Below are 25380 nucleotides of genomic sequence, written 5' to 3'. Positions count from 1 at the left end.
CTTATTGATCCCCTGACTTTTCCTCTTGTGCCACCATGAGGTTGATATTCTTGGCTTTTGCCTGAAATGTCTCAGCAACTGCAGACATTCATGCCCCCATCAGGGTGAATTGCAATAACTTTGGTGGTCCCTTGACTTTTCATTTCATTTAGTTTAGTGTTAATCAGTAAATGTTAGTATTTTAACTCACTAAACTAACATCTTGAACATAGTAAACATTACAGCCTCACATCCAGAATGATGGATTTCTCCTGTAGAAATTAAACTGTTATACCTCTAGAATAAAAATTAAACTAAGGAGAAAATGAAGTCACTTGTACACATGAACAAAAAATGTAATCACATTTATGGAAGACCAAAATATAAACTCTTTATTACAAGGACAGTAGTCATTTAGTGGCCACATCAAGTCAAATATAGACCAAGCATTAGATCAGTTCAAGTTATATTATGCTAATAACAGCCAGCATTTTTTGCCAGCATTTGAATCAAAGCTAAATATTAACCATTTTCAAGCCAAATAATACTGATGTAATCAGAACATGTTTATACGTAGAGAAACTCTAACACTGTACTAGTGGGTTCTTTGTTAAAATACAAAAGTAAACTCTAAAGAAAATACAGTAACCACAGCTGGTCCAAAAGTGCAAACACATTATTACTAGTTTTTACGAACTGGCACAGCCACAAAACAGGTTTGAGAGTCCGCAGAAGTCTGGACGAACCTCTGAAGCAGGTTCATTCTCTTGTAAACCAAACATATAATAAATATGTGCCAGTCATGTCCTCTAACACTTATTACATATTGGAGCTAAAATAATTTAGTATTGCAGTTGAAATGAAAAGTTTTCCCATCAGTAAGTGTAGTAGTTTCCAAATTATGTCAAAGGCTTTTTACCGCAAATCTGTAAAGCCTGTTCATAGTTTTATGAATCTAGACATAATTTCATGGTTACATTACACTATACAGTGAAACGATGGGAACAAACACTTCCAAACTCAGGCAACTATTAGATTCAGTCTTTGCAGTCTTGTATTCAAAATTGCGGAATGCTCAGGGAGGATGTTGATAAAGTTCATAGCTTCGCTTTAGACTCTCAGATGCGGAGTTTCTCTGTGTCGTTCTTCACAGAGGGAATCTCATCCATTGGCACGTGAGCGCCTTCTCTCGTCTGCCCCAGAGACGATGCAATGACGTCAACTGCTAGAGAAGCGGTGGCCTCCACAGCTTCACGGCTCACCCCAAGGATGGGGTTTACTTCTACCAGGTCCATGGCTGACAGCAGACCTGCACATCAACATATCCATGTTAGATACAAAAATATGAAGATAAAAGCACTTAAAACTTAATCTTAGTGTTTTTTGAGAAACTAAAAGCAGCACGAAGCCATCTCTAGAGGCTGTTGAGACCACATGTGTACTCGTCTGTACCTGTGTTATGAATTTCCTCTGTGATGTAGATCCCCTCCCTGTAGGTCAAACCTCCATTCACTGGTGTTCCTGTGGCGGGAGCCAGAGACGGGTCAAATGCATCGATGTCGAAGCTCAAGTGGATCGGTCTCTGTTTTCTGTTCAAGAAGGTGAGAAAGTTTGTGTGAATACATGGTTCACTTCAAATCAAACATTGGAAAACATTTGGAGTCAACATGTTAAATAGTGAATAAATATCAAAACTATTAAACATACCTTGCCAGAAGATGGTCAAGAGTGACTTCCATGACCCTTTGGATGCCTAGTCTGTCGATATCCCTCATGGTGAAGTACTGGATACCCAGGTTCTTCAGGATCTGGCTGCAATAATCAAATTCGAAAACATCAATAACTAGTTTTTACACTGCTTACATGTTGGAAAATTAGGTTCACATAAGCCACATATGGTACAAGTTGTAAAAAATTATAGTATCTACTTACTGCTCTCCAGGGTCAACATCCCGCAGTCCGATATAGACCAGGTCCCTGGAGGAGAGGAATGGCTTCATCCAGGAGAACCCTGGGATATCTGGCATCTGTGGTGGACAGACAGAGATAATGTAATATGAAATTTATATGCAGGTAGGGACAGAAAAAAACCCCAATACCAGTTGATATCTGGACGTTTGTTTAACCTTGGCTCATACTCTTAGTGTGTCAAAAGCACCTGGCAAACCAGATAATAAAAAGATGTCAGTCAAGTAAAATGTATTTGACTGAAACGCTCCACAACTGATTTCAAAAGATATTAATATGATTTTTTACTGCTTGATTTCAAAGCTTCACTTCACTGGAATTACAGGACACCCCCAGCCTCATGCTCACCTACTATTTGCACTTTCAACTCTTTAGTGATGAAGGACGGCCTTCTAGATGCATTTCAAGTCTAAAAAGGTGACTAAAACATGTTTCTAAACTAACATAACTGTTCCAGAACCTATTTATAGCCAAATATTTGCATACATGGTGCAGTGTGTGCACCTTCATTTTTTTTCTGGTTGTCACCTGTGATGCTAGAAGGCTGTTTTCAAATGAATCTGCTGAAGGAGGTTAGTTTCTCTGAGCTCACTTTAAATCTGAATCTAAGCGGTGTACCTACAAGCCTGATTTATGACCTTGACCTAGTTTGGAGCCAATTATGGTCCAGTATGTAACTTACATAAGTGTGATATGGAAGCTTGAAGTCTCCAGTGCACATAGACTGAGAATTTATTTTACAAGGAAGTAGGAGCTCCCTTATGTTCAGCAGTTTAAGACATTTAAACTAGTTAACAGCTTTTTTTTGTGGAAAACTCATATCAGACACATTCTTATTCAAAGGAGAATTTTTATATATATATTAAAACATGTCTGAAGAGGATCTTAAATATTTCTCACCTTGTCTTGCAGCTCTTTGAGCATGAAGGCCACAGGCTGGCCGTGGAGGTTTCCTGACGGTGAAGTCATGGGCGTATTCACATCTGCGTGAGCATCAACCCAGATGAGACACAGGTCAGGACACTGCTCAGCATGGCCTCCCACTGATCCGATAGCAAGGCTGTAAAAGGAGAAAGGCAGTCATATAAATATCTGGTTTTCAAGGGAGGTGTAGCATTAACACATATGGTAAAATGGTATAAAGTAAGCTTTGGACACTTTGGTTGTATTGCATGATTTCAGGGTGGTTACCTGTGATCACCTCCAAGCATGACAAGGGTGTGCCCAGCACCGATAGCTCTGCTAGTGGCGCCAGACAGCATCTTATTCGCTGCTCCCACTGTGCGAGGGAACTTCACATCCATGTAGGGTTCGTCCGTCTCAAGGTGGTGAAAGTTGAGGTCTCCAAAGTCGTGGACAGAGTAGTCTGAAGAACATAAGAGCAAGCTGCCATGAATTTAGGCACTTTATGCTTTTAAGACAGTTAGCTTAGTCACCCTTTTATTTTATGATGACTGCACAGTGGTTCAATGTTTTATCCCAGGACACACACTGACTGTTGCATGGAAGGAACCTGCAATCTTGAGTCTGTACCATCTCATTTTTAGGACTCCATCCTGTTCTCTACTCTGAAGAAACATTTGTACTTTGAAAACTGCAGGTGACAGTTTCAGCTGAAAAAACAACATAACCAGTAGCTTCTACAGCATGACTTGACATGGATCTGTCTACCTTGCAGTCTAAGGAGGCTGAGTCATTCAATGCCAGTGGAACATAAGTGATGGAGCACTTTCCATTCGTTCCCTTTCACACTTCAGCTCAGATTTCAGTCACTACAGTTCACCCTGTGCCAGGTGGCTACAGAAGTATAGACCAAAAAGTTTCCACTTAATTTACTGCGAGGTAAACAAGTGATGTGATCCACCGCATCAGGGGCTTATCTAGCAGTGTCAGCTTTGATGGCAGTGTAGTGTTACTCAGCTGATCTAAAGAGAACCAATGTGATTCGTTACCATTCGTAGACAGGACAGGAATAGCCCATGTCTTGGTGCAATTGTGGGCATCTATTGCAAGACAAATCAAAAAGTCTGTTATAGCAGTTACAGGCTGCAAGTTCGGCTTCTATTTACTTTGAAATACAAGATTATAGCTGCTAAGTGTACTGTACTCATTGCTGCAGTTAAATCCCAACAATTATTGATTTAATTATATGTATGAATTTATTTTTGAAACTGTTTGTACAGACTGACACCAGCCCTGAGAGTGTGAGGATTGCAAGACGATGTGGTATTAAGTTCAGTTCAGATTTGGTTTCATACCTTTGACTCAGCTAGTGACATGGCAGTTACTGTATATCTTTTTTAACTGCTGCCAAATTGAAATCAGGCCATCAGGAAGGAGACTCTCAGTCAGCTCACTGCCTTCAAATTCAGCAGACTAAGGACATTGGACAAGGATTTTAAATTCAAAAATAGAACAACCCTATAATTTCAATTTTTCCTCTCAGTTTTTTTTTTAAATTTAGCTCTACACCAAATAGTCATAACTCCAATATTGTATAGAAGGGACTTTAAAGCAATGTATAATTACACCTAACCTCCATTTAGTTCTCAACAAGCAACAAAGTAATTTGCCATGTCATAAAAGTGTTTAAAAATCACACTTGAAATAAAAAAAACAAACAAGCAACAATAATGTATGATTTCCAATCTAGGATTGTCAGATCTATGATATCTTAGTGTGAGAATAGTTCTTCAGTTTCAAGATGTGCCAGGATAGACAAAAAACACATTTTTCTTTAGTAAATAACTAACTGATTTTTTTACTCTGGAAACACATTTACTTTTTGTATCAGTGTAACCAGTATTCATTTTAGCCTATCACGATTTTTTTTTAAAGAGAGTGTTTTTTTAAAAAAATGTTATATACTGTATTCTTAAAAATTTGGGACATAACTCTAAATATATTTGAACATATTTGATAATTTTATGGAGCGTATTCAATTCATTTGACTGCCATACACTACAGTACATTCAGTACAACACATTCCTGGTAACTGTGTGGCCTCTGCCAGAAATATATGTCAGTTACAGGATACAAAATAATTTCCCAACTGAAAAATGTTCCCCGTGTGAAGATGGGCAGGGCCGAGCCTGTTACGCAACATCTGTTGACAGCTGATAAGCTGATGGGACACCAGACATGGTCAGATTACTTGGTATAGCAGGTACTATAACTCTCTGGGTCTGATTAATTGACTTCAACGTAGGAACTGATACGTCCTTAAATATCACACACCAAGATTATCCAGAGTATGAAAACGTACGCAAGACTAAAATATCACCAACAATTACTGTCATTTTCTTATTATATTTATATCAGTCATGATAGTAGACTTAGTCTGTGGTATATTCTATAGTGAGGGTATTTATAGTAACCTTATACTGGCCTAATTTTAATCATCTGTGGTAATAATAAAAATAATAATACATTTAATTTGTACCGCAAGTGCTACAATATTAATAACATAGAACACACAACATAAAGAAAACAGTAATAAGAGTTAAGATTTTTTTTTAAAAGTCTAGGGTCTGTGCTGCCCTCAGATGGTTAGGAAGTCTGTCCCACAAGCGTGGTACAGCAGAGCAGAAGGCTTGACCCCCCCCCATGGTGCGGAGCTTAGTACTGGGGGCCTGGAGGAGCGAGCTGCTGGCAGATCTGAGTGTGCGGGTGAAGGTTTGTGGTGTGATCAGTTCCTGTAGGCGGGGAGGTGCATGTCCATTCATGCATTTGTATGTGACTAGCAGGACTTTGTAATCAGTCCTGAAGGAGACAAGGGAGCCAGTGCAATGAAAACAGAGTTGATTTCATATGTTCGTGTATCAACAGACACCCTTGTCTGTAAACTCTTGCTGCTCCTCATAGCCTATGGCGTTTTTATTTTCTTATTATATTATCTTACTATTTTATGCGATAGTCCTACCTGTGTGGAGACTTTTTGGATGTTCTTTTAGGCACAAAACTGTGTGGACTAACTTAATAATAGTAATATGCATTTGTCATTATCTTAATCAAATAAAAACTGAGAAAAAATCATAAGACCAATCAATAGTTAAAGCCTTCTTGACTTTATTGTACCTAATTGTATTTTTTTAATCTGCTATGGCACTACATTAATGTACAGTATGTTCTTGGCAGTCAAAAGTGACTTTATCTGTGTCTGTACCACAGATAAACAGTATGTAAGGCTGACTTTATAGTGACCTTAGATGTGCTTAGTGGTATTTTAAGTCACCCACACAGCAGGCTATCTTTACAATACTCCTGCCGTGACTTCTGCATTTGCTGTAGGTCATTCCTCTTGTTACGTGGCCCTGGAATTTCAAACACAATGCAAACCTTGGTGACTGTAATAAAGAAGGCATTCTTTCCGCCTGAGGTGTCCTCTTTCAGCCTCAAAGCGACCCCTGTTTCCAGCTGAATACTGTAAGGACAGTGGCTCTCAAACTTTTTCATGCCAAGTACCCCTAAACTGACACCACCAATTAGACCACAGACCCCCATCTGATAAGATTTTTGCTTTTAGATGTTTTATTACAGGAAGTGTATGAAACCCATGACCAAAATAGTCACACATTCTGTCATTGTGTTACTTATGGATGGAATTATAGTGAAAATAAATGATTCCCCTTTTTGATGGGCACCCCCTCAAGGAGTCACTGGACTCCACTTTGAGAGCCACTGCTGTCGGCAAAAACCAAATAAAAAGTAGTGCCACAGTAGCGAGTGAGTCTGTCTGCGGTGACGACACATTGGAAATAAATCAGCCATTCTCTTCCTGCGCCCGTCCGAGCATGTGCGAGAACAAGAACGACTAAACCAGACATGTGGTTCCCCAAATGGAGAAAAAATACATCACTTTGCATGATGTTGAGTTACCACAGTGTCTGTTGTTTCACTGAGTGACCCAAGTCACTTCATGTTTATTCTTGTCCCTCTGTGGCATCGCTTTAATAGCTGTTCTCGCGCCGACTGGAGCTCAGTCACGTAGTCGCCATAGTTCATCCTCAAAATATTTCAGCACGGGGTTGCATCATTGTCTGGTTTGGTTTATTCTGCCACCAAACTACTTGAAAGCAAAAAAAATACACAAAACAAGGTTATTCAGTGGAGATTCTAGTCATTATCCTGTTTTATCACTATGATGAGATATTTAGGAGACGTACTGTATTTACAGTAGACTACAGCAGAGATCACTTTGTTCTCCAAAGCATGCGTACGGGAATAACCTCTCCTAAGCTACGTGTCTGATGTTGATATTTACGGTCAGCCGGTGATGTAACGGACTGCTGGCTGAAAAACCGGAGGTACTCGTTAAATCTGAACCTGCAGGATACACCCATTCAATGTTACATAACGCCGCTGCGCTGCTCTACTACTGTCCCCCGTCATCCCGTCACCTACCTAACCCGGAAAGCCTGTCGATGAGCCCCGCATCTCTGATGACTTTAGGACCGTGCTCCACGCCTCTTCTTTTCTGTCAATGAATCAATCAATAAATACATAAGTACACAAGAGAAATGAGTTAAATGAGTGTTGAAACTGTTGAAAATGAGGGGGAGGAAAAAAGAAATGTTACCAAAAAGATTTTCTTACCTGCCCTCTTGAAAAGGGAGCTCCCAGAACAGCCACGGATTGAGCTCTGCTCTGTTGGCAAGTGTGGCTGAGTTGAGTCCGGAGAAGACGAGAAAGAGATCCTCTCAAAGCCATTTTTCCTTTTTTACTTTTCCCCCTGAAAATATAATCAGCCCAGTCCAAATCAAACCGACTCTTCCAGCCGCCGAACAAAGAGTCTGATGAAACCTCAGTGGGATGCTGAATGTGGCCGCGTTGGTGCAGAGGGTCGGTCTTATTGCCTGTAAATCCAATTAATATTAATGAGCTACCGGGTAGGAAGACTGTGATAAGCGGTAGAGATGATCACGCCCTAATTTATTCATACAAAACACAAAGCTTCGTTTAGCAGTTAGTAATTATCAGTGATGCTGAGCGTTATAATGTGTTATAAGCTTTTATTGCCAGCAGAACGCCCTGCTTCATATATAGCGTCTGACGTCAGGGTGGATGACACACCTTCCGGTTAGCCAATAGGAACTGTCGAAATAGAGGGTTCGTTTTTAGGGGGGCGTGACCTGTGGAGTGACGTAAGCTAGGAGGTTTTTTTTAAATGCCTGCTGGGAAGTGATGTACCGCAGTCTCATCCAGGTGGAAATTTCCACAGACTCCGCCGAGTGTTTATGTTACAGCGTTTGGCCTCGTTGTTTGTCCACATTGCTCCGACCAAAACATATCAGATTTCAGGTCAGATGTAAGCAAATATATGTGTTTACATCTTTGGTTACCCGTTATAACGTGTGTCTATTCCAGTATTCAGACCTTTTACCTTTTAAAGGAGTCACTTAGTTATTATGTCATGTACATACAAGTGTCCAGCCCACATGTACTTACAGGACGTTAGAACACAGTTACAGTGGTGAAACATTTGTCAACATAGGCAACATAGACAAGAACAAAACTTCTCTACACATAAAATCAGCCAAACAAAAGGTGATCTTCCTGAAGCACAACTCAATTTTTTTTATAATAATTCTTCCAAAAAAATCATCAGAAATTAAGGATATTTTACTAAAAAGTGTAGCCCCTAAATCATCATATAATAAGCAATAAAATCACATGGTAAACCGTAGTAGTCCTATTCTTTCAAAATCATAAATAAAAGTACTGTATTATTATCAGCAAAATATACTTATATAATCCAAAATAACAGTATTCATTATGCAGAAGAATTGTCCCTTTGAGTGTTATATTAGTTTATAAGAATGTTGTTATGCTGATGCATTAATGTGTTAGTAGGATTTTATTGTTTATCTGGTCAAGTTCAAACTAATTTGAACTACTTTATATACTGCTGGGTTGTTTATAACCGTGTAAGGTATTATAAGGCCATTTGTTTTGTATGTAGTATTCTGCATGTGGAGTAAATTAACATTAAAAAGCAGACATGTAACTAAAGTGCCTTAAAATGTAAAATGTAACATAAGTACAGTACTTGAACAAATGTATTTAACCACATTCCACCTCTGCCTGTTGCAGTGTCTGTTGTTGGTGTGATTGGCGTTGATGAAAACCATTATCCATCTCATTTTTAATGTTTTAGCCCACTGATGGTTTGATTTTTTTTCTGTCAGGACACAATGTGTGCACAGTTCTTACACAAATACACATAATAAACGATACAAAAACACATATACAGTGTCTAAAACAACAAACATTGATATATTATTGTAACATATAATAAAATTGATTTTAACTTAACTGTAAAAGCACATACAATAGTTAGTTAGTTTGTTAGTTAACTTTGGGTTATAGAACATAAACTTAACACAGCGGTTGCTAAGCGACACATAAAACACATATTTTTCTTCTGACGTAATCAGCCGGTATGTGTGACGCAGCCCAGAGCTACAAACCGATGTATGAACACATCACCTGGGGTGATGAAGTCATTGGAGAGCTCTCGTTACAAACTAAAGCAATGAATCTGGCGCCACCAAGTGTTTGAAACGGAGAATACTGAGAATATAATAATAATAATATGTGACCTATAATGTTTGTTCCCTGATTGCTGCCTGTCAGGCTAAACCTTCTTCCAGGATGTGTATAAATCCTGCCCTCCGTCAGATTCCCAGCTACTACCAGACTGTGTACTAAAAGATAAATAAAAATAACAAAATTTAAACTTTTTGCAGCTTTTCTCAGAATATATTTTACACTTTTACACTTCTTCTTTATATTATTAAGATTACTTGATTTTGTGTATTTTTTTTTTGTATGTGCAAACCTACTTGGCAATAAACCTGGTTCTTATTCTGATACGAACCTACTACAAATCAACCAATTTAAATAATTTATAATTTTATATTTATGTAGTTTCCAAGCCATGTTTAGGGTTTTTAATATCTTCTAGACAAATATTTTCTCAGTTCATTTCGCTATGAAAGTGGGCCTGCAGAGACTTTAAATTTATCCATCCTAGTGAAAAATGACGTCCTCTGTTATTGTTGTCTACATGTTGCATGGTAATGATTTTTAAGTCTGTACTGAAGTATCATGCAAAAATAAGGTACACTGGCAAAAATAAAATGAGACATGATGCGTAGTGTAGGGCTGCAGCCAACGATTTTCATAGTTTATCTGTTCATTGTGTTTCAGATTAATTATTTAATACATAAAATGTGAGATAATAGCAAAAAATAAATTCATAATTCATAATGTCCCCATTGAATATCTTCAAGTTATATTATTTGTCCAACCAAAAAGTATCAAACCCAAAGGTTATTTAATAAATTATTATGTAAAAGCAGCAGTTTGAGAAGTTGACACCAGAGAACATGTGGTACTTTAGCTTTGTTAATGACAATTAATCAGTTATTGAGTTTCTTGTCTGTTATATTTTATCAACAAACAGTTTCAGTACCGGTTCAGTGTTTTAAATCATTGAAGGTGTGGAAAAAATAATTCTTAAAACACTGGGTGTGCTTTGGAAATGGTCAGCATCAATGTAAAGTGGATAGTAATGGGCTAAAACATTCAAAAAACACTGCACAGTGGCTGGGTGAGGGACAGACCAGAGAATATTATAAGAGTAAATACCTTTGAGCTACATCACGAGTGTGATGTGGAAACTTGAAACCTCCGGGGCACAAACACTGTGAATGGACTTTATAGTGAAATAAGAGACATCTCGTGTCTAGCAGTTAAACTTTTGCAATCAAAAATATTTGCAGTAGATGTCATTTTAAGAATATCTAACCAGATATTTTTTAAATGAAAAAAAAACACATCTAACATAAATTATTATCAGAATCTGTTTCTATTAGTTAAGTATGCAAGCATACAAAGAATGTGTCTAAGTGTTTGCTCCCACAAACACAACATAGAAGAATAAAGAATAAAAACAGAGCAAAAGTAAGGTAATAATAATAATAAAATAAGTCTATTTAATTTAATCTAAGTAATATCTTTAAAATTTATTGACAGAACAGAAATCACTACTGTTTACACTGCTGTGTAGTATACTGTGTACTGCATACACTCAGCCTTCTCGCCACTGCTGCTATTACTTGCTATAAGACTGTCTGGTCCAGACTTGTATTAAGACATAAAAATACTCTGCTTGGAACAATAATCTGTGTCTGATATGTTTTCCCACAAACACTGTATAAATACCTCATTAAAATCCTTAAAATTGCATCTACTCCTTCTCTACCTCATTAAAAAAAAATCCAGAATCTATAAATATGCAAATCTGTTTCATTTTAAAAGTTTAACTGCTGGACACAAGATGCCTCCTACTTCCCTGTATAGTCCATTCTCAGTGTATGTGCACTGGAGGCTTCAAGTTTCTACATCATACATCAGATTATCAATGAACACAGAGAAACTTCAACTTTCAGCAGATGACAAACGTCTTCCTGCACAGTGAAGCTCAAACATCCAACCGTAGGAACAAGAAGAAAAACACATTTTTGAGTGGAAAGGGACTTAAAAGACCAATCATGAGCCGAGACAGGGGTTTCAGAGCCTGCCTGAGAGACTAAACTTCGGGCAAAAAGCCTTCTGGGTCCGCTGTGATATCCCATGATTCATTTCGAAAAGAAAAGGTCCCAGTTATTTGTATCCAGGGGTTCATGAACGCACCGGTGATAATTTTTAAAGCTAACCTCTAGCGTTACGTTTTTCCGTCTACTGTATTTAATGGGCTTGTATTCGCATAACCCACAGTATTACTAGCTGCTGGTTTTTATTGATATTTGACTACACTGGTGAGTATATCCGTAACTTAAATGACCGCTTTAGCTATTGTGAACTAGCAAGGCCACAGAGTATTCGCTCGCTAGCATGAGCTAATTTAGGCAGCTAACATGGTTGATGGATGTCTACTTTTTGGACTGAGCAGGTGTCCCACCTGGCTTAGCTGGCAACATAAGTACACACTTGTGCTATCTGTGTTTAAATTCAACACTATCATGAACTCGACACTACCTAATTTAAGTGTAAAAGACCCTCATGAACATCCCGTCTCCTCCATAGGTTCCTGTATTCCTCAGGATGTCATACCCTCCTCCGCTCAACCGCCAGCAGATTGGCATCCCGCAGCTTCCCCCGAGGATCCCACCTCCCCAGTATGGAGGGTTTGCACCAGCGGTCCCACCAGGTATTGAATACTGGTGTGGCTGAACAGCTGTGATAACTGTGTGTCTGTAAATAAACCTAGGGGGGTCCTGTGTGTGATTTTTGAAAAGTCCCCCTCCACTGTGAAATGTGTTTTTCTTCTTGTTCCTTCAGTTGGATGTTTGAGCTTTAACATGCAGAATGATATATGTGCAGAGTTTGACACTAGAAGGCTGTTTTCACATTTATTTGCTGAAAGTGGAAAGTTTCTTTTTTTTGTGGTTGTGATTAGTTGTATGCCACGATAAGAGGTTTGAGTGTTTTGTTTTGTTTTTTTATTCCAGGTACTCCCATGATCCCGGTTCACATGGGTGTAGTGACCCCCACCCCCACAGTGAGTTAGAAACAGTAGTTCCTACTGCTTGCCAGTTGAAGCATCAGCTGTGCTGCATGACCTGCAAATAGATACACAGTCCTCACACATTAGGAATTCAGTTCAGTTATTATTGGTTGCTTGAAATGTTTGCACATTTTGTGGTGGTAATATATCTTATTTAATGCTCTGGAGAAGGGATACTTAAAATGTAAAATGTAATTTTCGCTGTTGCAGGTTCTTGTCCCAACGACAGTCACTGTAGCACAGAAGCCAATGGCTCCAAAAAAGGAGCCTGGCAACATCCGAGCCAAGGACACGGACGACAGCAGTGGCCCCACCACCACTGTATTTGTAGGGAACATCTCCGAAAAGGCATCTGACATGTTGGTCAGACAGCTTTTAGCGGTGAGTTGATCGTACATGGACCACACCGAACTTACCAGGTTCTTGAAGAGGGTTTTACACTACGAGGTGATGTCTACACCAAGTTGAAACATAAAGTACGCTACCTCAATCTTTTGACACAATTAAAAGTGTGAGCATATCCATTTCATCAGATGTGAGTCTTGCTCACAGTTTGTTCATTTGAAACCTCTTATTGGTCTAAAAAAAATCGGTCTACATATGGACATATTTTTGGCACTATTTTGTTGGAGGATCAGCTTTTAATATCATATATCAGAAGAAGCAATTGCATAGATTAAGAGTTGCAAGTAGCAGTCACCACTTGCAAGATCATCATCATCAAGGTAAGCACCACCTTTTACCATATTGATTGGTTTATATGGGAAAAACCACTTGCATTGTCACGTTCACACATGACTGGTTCTGATAATAGTTGCTCACAGCACGATGCAGGTATCCATTTAAAACAGCCCTGGAGCTGATGTCCCCAGGAGACATAGATACCTTTGCGCCAACTTTGTGCATTGTTGGTGAATACAGTCTTGATAAATCCATTTCTTATAATGGTGAATGGATCATTGATTACTCAGTAGCATCTCTAATGTGACATTAAACTGTTTATTTTTTCTGTCATCTTTCAATATAGAAATGCGGTATTGTTCTAAGCTGGAAGAGGGTCCAAGGTGCCTCCGGGAAACTTCAAGGTAAAAACAAAATGGGCACAACAGATTTAAACCAGTCATTTACCATCTTGTCTTTATGCGAATTCATGTTGTTTTGCACATCCCTGAGACTTCAGATACTACACCAGTGCGTTACTATAATGGTTATTAGAAAGTATTGACCCCCAACAACTTCAAATACTGTGAATGTAATTACGCTTTTTTTTTTTATTAAAATGAAAACTTCTGGTTCAAATCAAGTAATCAAATGTTTTGTAATTGTTTAACTTTCTTTTCTTTTACTCCTGGAAGCTTTTGGGTTCTGCGAGTATAAGGAGCCTGAATCCACACTGCGAGCCCTCAGACTGCTGCACGAGTTGCTGTTAGGTGACAAGAAACTGCTGGTCAAGGTAGACGCCAAGACTAAGGCCCAACTAGACGAGTGGAAGGCCAAGAAGAAGAGTGCCAACGGCGTACGTAGCCCTGTGTACCTGCTGAATAAAAGATTAAATCAACATTTCTGTATTGATAATTTTGTTAAAATTGGGTAGATGCATTTGTTTCTCCCTCTTTATTATGCTTGTTTTTTTAATCGTGTAGGGAGCCAGCAGTGGGTCAAAGAACGGGGATGACGATGAGGAGGAGGTTCTTGACGAAGAAACCCTGCGTCGGGACCAGGTTGTAAAGGGGGCGATCGACGTCCTCATCCGAGAGTATGCAAGTGAACTCAACGCTCCCTCACAGGACCCTGACAGTCAACCTCGCAACAAAAAGCGGAAAGAGAAGAAAGAGGAGGTATTGTTTGTATCATTTCTGAGGTGTAGACTTTGTGTGGAGCAGTATTTTCTTCGTATTTGTAGTAATTGCTGAGTATTTAGTGTGTTTGTTTCCTGTCTTTCTCTCTCCTTTGTGTAAGGAGGATATCAATGCCATGGAGATGGAGGATGACAAGAGAGACTTGATTTCCAGAGAGATCAGTAAATTCCGGGATACGCACAAGGTAATGTATCAAACTACTGTTATTACTCTCTAGTTTAGGTTTTGGAGAAGAACTCATTGTGTACTTAGAAAATCCTCAACAGGAAATGCATCTTTCTCCAAATTTCTATATTTTATGGAGGTAATTCCTCCATAAGACCTTTCTATTACTTTCAGATATAACATAGAGGTTCTCTATTAATACATAGATCAGTTAGTGAAATTCAAAAAGTAAAGAAATAGGACGTAATTGATATTGATTCATGCATTTTATTGTACCTGTTAAAGGCTAAATTATTATAATAATGTATCAGCCATTCATGTGGCTGTATAATAAATGTCAGTATTTCTGAATTGGGCAAAAGTTTTCATTGTTCATAATACTGATTTGAGACTAAAAGTTTGAAGCTCTTGACAAGCTAAATTCATCACACAGAGTGCATGGTCGCAATGTTAAATTCCATCTAAAGCTAATCTATTGATTAAACCCCACCAATATGGTAGAGTTCATTTGGTGACTAGAGCAAGATGAATCTCAGAATCTCAGCTTTGGAAAAAGTTGCGAGGATAGGATGTAAGTATGATCTTTCATTTCTTCTTAATTCATGTTGGGCGCTCCCTTCTGGAGGGTTTGCAGAGGGGCAACTGGCTCTCAGTTCACCTTTTTTATTATTTTGATTTAGGAAACTATTAGCATGTACATGTTGACTTGTGAAAAAAAGCACCACTGATAGTAGTGCTGGAAGTAGAACGGACAAATTGCCAGTGATGATAACATGTTGTCACCCTCAATCAGGTCTGAAAAGGCTGGGCAGCTCAGTCAACCTCTGCAGGTCCTCAGACAATAAATTATGTGTTTGAAGAACACACACAGACTGAATGATCCTAACCACTGCAGTAGTTTGAACTGCAGCCTGTATTATTAAAGCAGGGAGCGCCCTTTCACAGCACTCTGTGGTCTGAAGACTAACAAGGCAAGTTCTTGTTATATTTCTTTTTTTTTTTTTTTCCCTCTCATGTTTCTCTTGATTTTGTTTCCAAACATTTGTTTACTTTTCTTTCCTTCTGCTCTATGTCTTTGTGACTCCACCCCTCCCCTTAGTCTAACAACGAGAGAAGGAGAATAGAAATGAAATGTGAGTGTGTTAGTGAATCACTGTAGGGTTATTTAGCTGCTGCACAGAGGAGACACAACAATGTAAACACCTCATGGAGCCAGACTTTACCTCTGAAAGTTTTCAAACTCTGCTACACAGGGGATCATATCAGGATGAACACTAATTTGTAGCATTAACAGTGATTGTATACAAGGAGGTTCCGTGATCACCTGTTAGCACCTTGATGTTTGACATTCAAAAGCAGTTTGAGAATATCGAGCCAGAAAAGTGTCAATAAATAAAGCTAAAGCTAAGCTAAATCACTTAATATGTCAAGAGGAGCTGGTGTAAAAACCATTGCAGAATATACCAAAATACAAACGTCAACAACTGCCATCAACAAACAGGAACAACGCTCTGCACACTAAACAACGAGGCTCGTGACTCAGTACAATCCACCTGTGCATATTTGAAATAAATTATGAACTTTAAAGCAGTACTACAACTAAATTAGCAATTTTCCACCACATTGTGGAATATTAGAACAAGAGGTAAGTTTTGGGTTGATTAGAGGTTACAGAACTTAGTCAGAGAGTTAATAGACAAGTTGACAGATACTTTTCCAGCTGTATTAAACCCCTCACACCAGATACAAATAGCTAGCTAGTAGATAACTAGTAGCTCATGTAGAGGAGGTAGTTCAGACCGCTTTCCACCTTTCCTCCTTTTTGTTTTTGTTGATCACTCATCAGGTGTTCGACCCACATTTCCAACAGTGTTCTTTGAACATTATAAACCAGTTAGGATATGAATAACTGGTAGACATTTGTTAGGACTGGTTTTGTGAGGACTGTTTGAACTGTGGGTCTGACTCTGCTGAGATTTATAACATTTAATGGGTCGGAGAGGCCAGAGAGAGAGACACAAGACAACCTACAGGTAAGACTGCTTCACTAATTTCCTTTTGCCAAAATGAAATGCAGTATCTGTTTTTTTTTTTCTTCTTTTTTTTCCAACAATGAATTTGAAAACCAGTTGTTATTGATGTTTAGATGAATTGCTTCACAGGTATCATTTGGACGTTTTTATTTTGACTTTTACATTTGACCTGCTTTTCCTCCCACACGTAGCCTGTAGGATGTGTAGGGGCAGAGAAGCACTGAAACCGTAGTTCATCACCTGTAAGTTGCACACCAATAGCTCCGAAACGCTCTGTTGAAAATTGCCATGATTTTTATGCCAGCTAGTTAGAATGTGGAAAAGAGGTAAATGTTTCGTGTTTATGTAGATTCACCTTCAACATGTGCACAGATCTTTTGAAATGTCCAGATATTCTTGCATAAATAAAAAAAACTATTAGAAATCTGCAAACATAAAGCTGCAGTTTTTGCTCAAAGAGAGATATTATTGCACAAGGTAACTGGTGCTGAACATATCAGCAGAATAAGTAGTATTATTTCTCCCATTCCACAACTTTCAAGTGTTTTATGCTGGAAAATGGATTTTAAAAAAAATCCATATGTTTCAATTATATATTATAGACCAAAAAAAAGTTTTCCTGCGTTATAATGTAGTCCCGGTTTCTGGATCTGTCACTCTGCTGCGTACTGAACTCCCAGTCTGGCACTGCTCCCCTGCATCTCAGATGACCATGTAGAAACCACACGGGACACGGCAGCTGATTATGTAATTCACTTAGTTGGGCCATTTGCCATGTTAAGCTCGAGCTTGTTTTAATCCACTTGGCACACATAGATAAGACCAAACCAGGGCATTATATAGTGGTAATCTTGAGTGTATAGTTAGAAGTTTGTAAACCTGTTGACCCGATGGTTTAAAATTAACTCGGTGGACACTTATTTTAAGTGTGCTTTATTACAATAAATGTGTTTTGTAGCTTTAGTAGCCCAACTTTGAATTAAACTCTTAAACTGAATGAATCATAAAGCTGAGTACATAAAGTTAATGTGTATTCAGACTTCAAACCTCCTCTGCAGTGTGTGTGTGTGTGTGTGTGTGTGTGTGAGATAGTTAGAACCACCTCTATATGTAGTGGTGCTACATCAGGTCAAACATTATGTATTTTAACATACAGTATCTCTTGCATCACGTCAAGTCTATCACATTTCGGCATTTCCCTTAGTACACATCGATCGGACGGATATGGGCTTGACCGATACATATTTGCCTACAGCTAAGTTTTTATTGGAATGGCCTCTTATTACATCAGAGCATAATCTCAGATCACCATAGAGCACATAGTTACTGCAGAGGACGAGTCGACCTGTTACATATGAAAAAAAAAAGCTAATTCAATATCAGTATATGTTAGAGAGGGGCTGAATGATGTAGACAGCACAGGAAATGATCTATCTAACAACAATTTGATGTAACAAAAATACAATAATGTAAATGTGTAGAGCCAAAAATTACAGAAACGTTTTACTGGTGGACGGTTTAAACCTACAGTGTATGGTTTAAACTTCTACTTTTGCTGTAACCCCTTTCTATAAGTACAGATAGCCTTAGATTTTTAGGTATCTTTCAAGAATGAACTGCAATTTGTGGTTTTAAGTGTGTCCGGAATTGAGCAGTATCTTCATTAAACTTGCTCAAGCAGCAGACCACTCTTCCTGGAGGAAACATCAGGGCTAGGAGGACGTCCTCACTTGCAGAAGGCAACCACTCCAAAGCAATGATTCATGGCAGTATGTGAGCATGTCCGGCCCAGGGTGTCTAAACCATTTTTCACACTATCGTGCTGATAACCTGTGTATTTATGTATTTTTTTAGTATGATGGTCTTAATAATATTTTAAATGTAGTAACACATTTCCCCCCATTTCTTCCTGTTGGGCTCCTGCAGAAACTCGAAGAGGAAAAAGGAAAGAAAGAAAAGGAGCGACTGGAGATCGAGAGGGAAAGGAGAGAGAGGGACAAAGAGCGGGAGCGCGAGAGGGAGCGCCGCGACCGTGAGAAAGAGAAGGAGAGGGAGAGGGACAAGGAGCGGGAAAGAGACCGAGATCGCGACAGGGAAAGGGAGAGAGACCGCGAACGGGAGAGGACGAAGGAGAGGGAGCGGGAGAGGGAGAGGAGTCGAGACGTCAGCGAGGGCCGCAGCAGGTCGAGGTCAGTGGGAGGCCTGTGATGTCACACTCGATGTCTCAGTCATGCAGTTCAAAACACATGACTCATTCTGACTCTGTTGTGTGTTGTTGTGTATAAAACCATCTTACTGACTAGTCTGATAGAGGAGCCGTGATTAAACAAACAAACCACTCAAACTGTTTCAGTTGTATATAATAAACCAAAATTATGTGTTTTACAAAAAGTCCACTAAACAATCTTTGTTGTCCAATGACTTCTCTAGAAGTTCTCTAGAAAATAAGATATTTAAAATTATAAAGTTGGAGCACTCTTGTCTTTTCAGCACAACAAAATACTCTCTCGTCTAATTTTGATTCAATTTCTAAAGGGGATACCTACATCTTTTGCAGCAACAGTGTAATAAATCAGTCGCCAGATTGAATTACCATTAAGTTTCAATGTTATATTTATTTATTCATCTTATTGAATCCCTGCAAAACACTCAGAGATGTGGACAGAATCAGGTTTATAATCCAGCAGCCGTGGTAAATAGTCATTTTTATAAGTTTTTCTTACTATGACATATGCAGAGTTTCTGTTATGATGCATAAACGGGGATGGACAGTCGTAGAAACAACTTTTGAATTAAATGCAGGAAAATTCAACAGAACCAAAAATTGTAGCTTCTAAAATGACTGTAGAGTTCAGTTCCCTCTCAAACAGTCTCAACAAAGTGTGTGTTCATAAAGGTAGTTGACAAAGTGATCTCATCTTTGATAAACTCAATATATAAAGGTAATATATTCATTCCAGTGCTGTTTTATTGGATTGCATTAGATGTAGTAAATATCTGACACTCAGTGTATACAAATGTAGCAGCTCATTTAACTGTGATATAATGAAACTACTGTAAAATGCAGCAAGATAAATAAACGCATGACTTAAACTTAATGATAATGTTGAAATCAGACTAACATAGATAACGTCTTGTGCAGAGAGAGAACCAGAGAGGATAAAAAACGTGACCGTGAAGAAGATGAGGAGGACGTGTATGAACGGAGGAGACTTGAGAGGAGGCTCAGAGACAAGGAGGCTGCATACCAGGAGGTACTTACACCTCAAACCTGTCATGTTTTATCATTAGTTTAAAATAAATTATACACTATACATGAAGGCTGAATTCATGTGTGTAAGTCTGTAATGGTTAAATTATTTTTCGTCCTCTTAAAGCGCCTAAAAAACTGGGAGATCCGGGAGAGGAAGAAGGCTCGCGACTACAGCAAAGAAATGGAGAGAGAAGACGAGCGGCGTCGTGAAATGGTAGATACAAGAATGCATTACCACGCCTGGATCAAATTGTCATGAAATAATTATTGCAATTTGTTTTAGATATCTAGAATGACAGATTTAAGAGATTAGCTACAGCAGTTTAAGATAATTATATAGAGAAGCATGGAAAGTTGCTATTTTTTATAAAAACATATAAATAAATTGTGATACACAGAGCTCCACCATTAACTGCAAGTAGGGTCAAATGGGTACAAGGAAATAAAGTTTTTGTTAACCATAACTTTCTTAATTAAATAGTTTAATTGATGGGAAAAACTAACAGTTACAGGATTCAGGAATAAAAGTATACGTGTCAATACATATTTTAAAAAAGCTAATACAAGCAAAATACACAGAACAACACTGATTATATAAACATGCTGCAGGCAGTTTTAACAACTGAAGATGTAGGAATGTGAAGTAGATGACTGGATGACTAATAGGTTAAGATTTCCTTACATTTTTTACATGTTAACAAATTTAAATTCAGATGAAAGAAGCCAAAAGACTGAAAGAATTCCTTGAAGATTATGACGACGACAGAGACGACCCAAAATACTACAGGTGATTATCTTTATGGACATTTATCAGTGCTGGGAATACACTTTTTTTTTTTTTTTGGCATTTTTCATGACATCACTTGTTCTTATTGTCCTCTCAGGGGCAGCGCTTTGCAGAAGCGACTTCGTGACCGAGAAAAGGAAACAGAATTGGACGAGCGAGACCGGAAGAGAGAGAAAGAGGAACTGGAGGAGATCAGACAGAGGCTTCTAGCTGAAGGTCACCCCGACCCTGATGCTGAGTTGCAGAGGGTGAGTCCACATAAACAAAAACATTATCTCTCACTTGAGAAAACTGTTTTTTATTTGAGGGACAGACGAGTTTTATTCTTTGATCCGTCTTTCTGCGCTGCCTTTCTTCCTTTTTGTGATCGTGCATCTGTTCCTGACACACAAATTGATCTGCTTCTCAAACTCGTGTCTTCTGTCAACGTGTCGGGTATTTTGGTAGATGGAGGAGGAGGCAGAGCGGAGACGGCAGCCCCCTCTGAAACTGGAACCCGAGGAGGATGTAAACCAGGAGAAGGCTCACAGGGACTGGGATCGGGAGAAGAGAGGGTCAGCGAGGCCCGCGGAGCCGACGCCTCGAGGCCCCCAGCCGCATTCAGACGACGACGTAGAGGAAGGGGAGGAGGATGACTATCACGATGGGGAGGACTCACAAGAGGCAAAGCCGCACCTCAAACCCATCATGCGACCAATCACTACTGCTCCCTCGGTGTCCTCCGCCAGTGGGAATGCGACTCCAAACACGCCCGGCAACGAATCTCCCTGCGGCATCATCATTCCAGGCGAGAACACCCCCGAGGTCCAACCTCCCGAGGAACACCGGCCCAAGATCGGCCTCAGTCTCAAACTGGGTGAGTATATTAGCAAACTGTGTGTGCAAAATGTTTTTAACGTTGTTGCTTTGTGCCAGAATAAACTGGTTTTCCACCTTATTTTCTACTCCAGGCGCCACCAACAGCCCCAGTCAGCTCAACGTCGGAAAGCGAAAGAAACTGGCGACTGTGGAAAGTGTTTTCAACAAGTTTGACGATGAGGAGGCTGACGAGCAGCCTCGCAAAAGGAAACTGGTTCCGCTTGACTACGGTGACGACGACAAGAGTTTGGGGCTGGACGGCGCAGAGATTTCAGGGGCCAAAGGCAGCATCAACACAGAGGAGAAACGCAAGCACATTAAGAGTCTTATAGAGAAGATCCCCACTGCCAGGCCTGAGCTCTTCTCCTACCCTCTGGACTGGACGATGGTTGATTCGGTAAAGATTCGGATTTTCACCTTTTTTATTAACTTCATACATATTTTTTGTCATTCAGTAATTGAAAAGTGAATCATTTTTTATGCTGATGTTCTTGTTCTTTCTGTAGACTCTGATGGATCGCCGCATTAGACCATGGATCAATAAGAAGATTATTGAATACATCGGTGAAGAGGAACCCACTCTGGTTGATTTTGTCTGTTCAAAGGTTAGTGATGATTTGTCTCATATGAAAAAACTCTTGTCAGTTAAATTATTTAAGTTTCAGACTGTTGTTACCTGTAATTTAAAATGCTGGTCTCTTTGGAAAATAGAAGGCTTCTGAATACGTAACTCGTTAATTTTCTCTGCGTAAAGAAATTTGTGGTATTTTAACTGAATATTTTGTATTTTCTCTTCAGGTGATGGCACACAGCACTCCTCAAGGTATTCTTGATGATGTTGCCATGGTAAGTTGAAATTGGTTGCATCACAGAGCCAAAGTCTGTTTAAATTGATCTTTTTGAATCTGATGTGATGACACTGCCAGCTTCAATTAAATTTATACTTCTTAATTAGGCAAGTAGATGATAGAATTACACTAAAGACACATACTTAATGATACATCACATTGCCCAGATGAACAACCTTAAATGAATTATTGTCCTTTATTTAATCATTTGACTTTGAGCAGTATAAAATGTGCTCACAGTGCATCAGCTGAAGTTACTTTTAAGAAGGGTGAGCAGAACCTTGACAGTGGCAGCAGTAAAGTACGCTGACTGGCCACTTTGTAAAAGTGCAGAGTAGCGTCGAACCCACAGAGAATTATCACCAGACTCTGTACGTCCCTTCAGCTCTCAAGAGTTTTATAGACTGTTTTGTATCATACAGCTGCAACTTCACTGTTTTAGTTCACTCTCACTGCTTTCAGTTAGTTTTCAGATGCAACAGGCAGCAGTTTTCAGTATAAAAGCTCTGATAAACTTATCCTCCCAGCACCAAACTGTAAACAAAGTTAACAAACAGATGAATATAGTGGAGCATTTTAACAACTGAAGAACCAGATATTTCCCTCAGTAGTTGGTGAAGACTGAAAACAGAGTTAAAAGAAGAGTGAATACTGGACTTAACATTGATCAGGTGACCAGAAACACAACTTGAATGATAATGTTGTTCCATACATGTATAAATAGGCAACTTTTGCCAAGAATTTCGCCATATAACGGGTTTCAATGCTGTTCCACTGCTGTCAAGTGGCCAAAAATCAATTAATGCAGGTTTAAACATGGCCTCATAGGCTCTATCTGTTCTCTAATTTCTCTCTTCTCTTCCCAATAAAGCAAAAATGGCAAACATATTTTAGTTATAAAGGTCCTGTCTGAAGCAGCCTCATCTAGCTTCAATATTAATGAACAGATTCACCCAAACACTATAAAGATGAGATAATCATTTACAGTAACTTTGATATATAGCAAGATTCATTGCATGAGCTATTTGTCTAACTGAACTGTTTGTGTTTAGGTTCTTGATGAAGAAGCAGAAGTCTTCATAGTAAAAATGTGGAGGCTGTTGATATACGAAACAGAAGCTAAGAAGATCGGACTGGTGAAATAAATACCAGACGTCTCTCTGACTGACTGACTTGGCTCACAGTTCTGCTGCCTACAGTTTCTGGTCCAGCAGACTGTAAACATGTGCCCATACACCCCTCCATTCCATCAGCAAGGAGCTGCTCGACTTGTACGTGTGTGTGTGTGTTTGGAAGGGAAAGTCTGAACTGTGAACAGAAAGGGGGTTTGCAAAAACATATTGCATGATAAAACTTTGGTTGTATGTTTTCCTTTGTTGAGGCAAAAGTCAAGTTGCATTTTTACCCATCTGTTCTCCAATAAGTTGGACACATTCTGCTTTGATTTACTGTTGTCACGTTGAGGCACTGCTCCATTGTGTGAACTAATAAATATGCTTTTTTTAGAAAATGTGTTTTTAATGTGATGTCTACTTATATTTTGTTTACAGGCGTTTGGCTGGTTTTTAAACGCAACAGAATATTCGTATGTGCATCCACAAAACCTGAGTGGGACAAGTGTTGGATACAAAAGAACAAGGAGTACCCACATACTGAATCAGAGTTCCCTTTACTTTATTCTGTGGAAGTTGTAAACGTTGCAAATAAAGGGAGCTCTTATTCATTGTGCAGTTACTCCTGTTATCTGGTTTTAAATGCAATCGTGGTTGAAACAGATTAATTAGTCTTCATCTTTAGCTGTTATGCCCTCAACTGTATTTGTGAATTTTAAAGGATGCAAAAATGCAAAAAAAAAAAGTCAAAGCAAACAATCAATGACAATTACTGAAGCAGTAATGTAGACAAAAAAGAAAAATTTTGATTTAGAGAAAGCAACAAGTTGAATATGACATTCAGATACAGTTTTAAAAGCCTTTTTAGTAACAGAATATTTAATACTTCTAACATAACGCTCTAATTATTTTGAGGAAACAGGAAATAATGTTTAGGCACCAGAAAAATGTGTACCTGGTATTTTTGCAAATATTATAATTTAAAGTCCTCCACCACTCGAAATATGTTTTTCTTCTTGTTCCTACAGTTGAATGATGTATGTGCAGAGTTTGACACTAGAAGGCTGTTTTACATTCATCTGCTGAAGTTTATCTGTGCTCATTGAAAATCTGAGTTTAAGGGGTGGACCTACGAGCAGGATTTGTATTTGGAAGCTAATCTTGGTCCAAAATTCAATTTACACAAATGTGATGTGGAGACTTGAAGGCTCCAGTGCACAAACACTGAGAATTGACTTTTCAGTGAAATAGAGATCTTGTGTCCAGCAGTTAAACTTTTTAATATAAAAAAATATTTGCATATTCATAGATTCTGGATTTTTTTTAATGAAGGAGTAGATGCCATTTTAAGGATTTTAAAGTGGTAATTGTGCTTTTTTTGTGGAAGAACCATATTAGACACATATTGTTGTTCCAAGCAGAGTATTGATATGTCTTAATACATGTCTGGAGGTGATATTTAAACAATAATGTAGACAAAAAGAAAAACATTTGGGATTTTTGATTTAGATTAAGCAATAATTTGAATGTTTCAGCACCTTTTTATTAACAAGATTCAATAATTTTAACTTTTAGTCCTAATTCCCTTCAGAAAACACATTTTTTACCAGAAAAAATAAGTATATGGTTTTTGTGTATATATTAAGCTAGTACTGTAATATAATAGATGATTGCTTGTTATTAGACAAAATATATATCATTACATACATTAAAAATAATGAATCCAGGAAAAAATTGTTTCAAGTGTGAGAACAGACCCCAAATGAATGTTGCAGAATTTAAAATCAGGTTTAAACTTTATCAGCCACTGCTTAAAGGATGGGTTCACAATTTTTCAAGTCTGTCTGAAAACAACAGTCAGGTGTCCATATGATCACCTTCCTCCTGTTCATACTGGATATTAAAAGATCCCCTTCAAATGTGCTTTCAATGTAAGTGATGGAGG

The 25380-nt window shown here is 38.6% G+C and overlaps 2 protein-coding genes across 3 annotated transcripts; one reads left to right on the top strand and one right to left on the bottom strand.

Annotated features, from left to right (window-relative positions):
* Positions 1 to 344: 344 nt before the first annotated feature.
* Positions 345 to 7955, bottom strand: arg2 (arginase 2). The gene is made up of 8 exons (XM_067613390.1): positions 7543 to 7955; positions 7351 to 7423; positions 3139 to 3313; positions 2848 to 3007; positions 1912 to 2006; positions 1687 to 1791; positions 1432 to 1568; positions 345 to 1288 (listed from the first exon to the last, which is right to left on the bottom strand). The coding sequence occupies exons 1-8, from the start codon at positions 7654 to 7656 to the stop codon at positions 1098 to 1100; spliced, it is 1050 nt and encodes a 349-aa protein (XP_067469491.1). The 5' UTR covers positions 7657 to 7955; the 3' UTR covers positions 345 to 1097.
* Positions 7956 to 11607: 3652 nt separating this feature from the next.
* rbm25a (RNA binding motif protein 25a) lies at positions 11608 to 23833 on the top strand. 2 transcript variants are annotated; one of them, XM_067615380.1, is made up of 18 exons: positions 11608 to 11771; positions 12040 to 12163; positions 12465 to 12514; positions 12731 to 12901; positions 13548 to 13605; positions 13876 to 14036; positions 14164 to 14358; positions 14483 to 14563; positions 18504 to 18766; positions 19720 to 19831; positions 19955 to 20044; positions 20544 to 20617; positions 20715 to 20865; positions 21065 to 21473; positions 21568 to 21872; positions 21982 to 22080; positions 22274 to 22321; positions 23376 to 23833. In XM_067615380.1, exons 2-18 carry the CDS (start codon positions 12058 to 12060, stop codon positions 23466 to 23468), a joined length of 2466 nt encoding a protein of 821 aa, XP_067471481.1. In that variant the 5' UTR covers positions 11608 to 11771; positions 12040 to 12057; the 3' UTR covers positions 23469 to 23833. The 2 variants fall into 2 exon arrangements, with proteins under 2 accessions (XP_067471481.1, XP_067471480.1); XM_067615379.1 differs by having other exon boundaries at positions 14480 to 14563.
* Positions 23834 to 25380: the final 1547 nt, after the last annotated feature.

Source organism: Thunnus thynnus, chromosome 16 (assembly GCF_963924715.1).
Source record: "Thunnus thynnus chromosome 16, fThuThy2.1, whole genome shotgun sequence".
Classification (NCBI taxonomy): Eukaryota; Metazoa; Chordata; class Actinopteri; order Scombriformes; family Scombridae; genus Thunnus; species Thunnus thynnus.
Note: the sequence above shows the minus strand (reverse complement) of the source record. Positions and strands in the feature narration are given on the sequence as shown.

Bases quoted from the DNA above. Each gene is read 5' to 3' on its own strand.
- arg2 (XM_067613390.1), bottom strand. From the start codon at position 7,656: ATGGCTTTGAGAGGATCTCTTTCTCGTCTTCTCCGGACTCAACTCAGC. The intron at 7,424-7,542 runs GTAAGAAAATCT...ATTCATTGACAG, and splicing joins CTCCCTTTTCAAGAGGGCAG to AAAAGAAGAGGCGTGGAGCA. The intron at 3,314-7,350 runs GTAGGTGACGGG...TATGTTCTTCAG, and splicing joins CGACAGGCTTTCCGGGTTAG to ACTACTCTGTCCACGACTTT.
- rbm25a (XM_067615379.1), top strand. From the start codon at position 12,058: ATGTCATACCCTCCTCCGCTCAACCGCCAGCAGATTGGCATCCCGCAG. The intron at 12,902-13,547 runs GTGAGTTGATCG...CTTTCAATATAG, and splicing joins TGGTCAGACAGCTTTTAGCG to AAATGCGGTATTGTTCTAAG. The intron at 14,359-14,479 runs GTATTGTTTGTA...CCTTTGTGTAAG, and splicing joins GGAAAGAGAAGAAAGAGGAG to GAGGATATCAATGCCATGGA.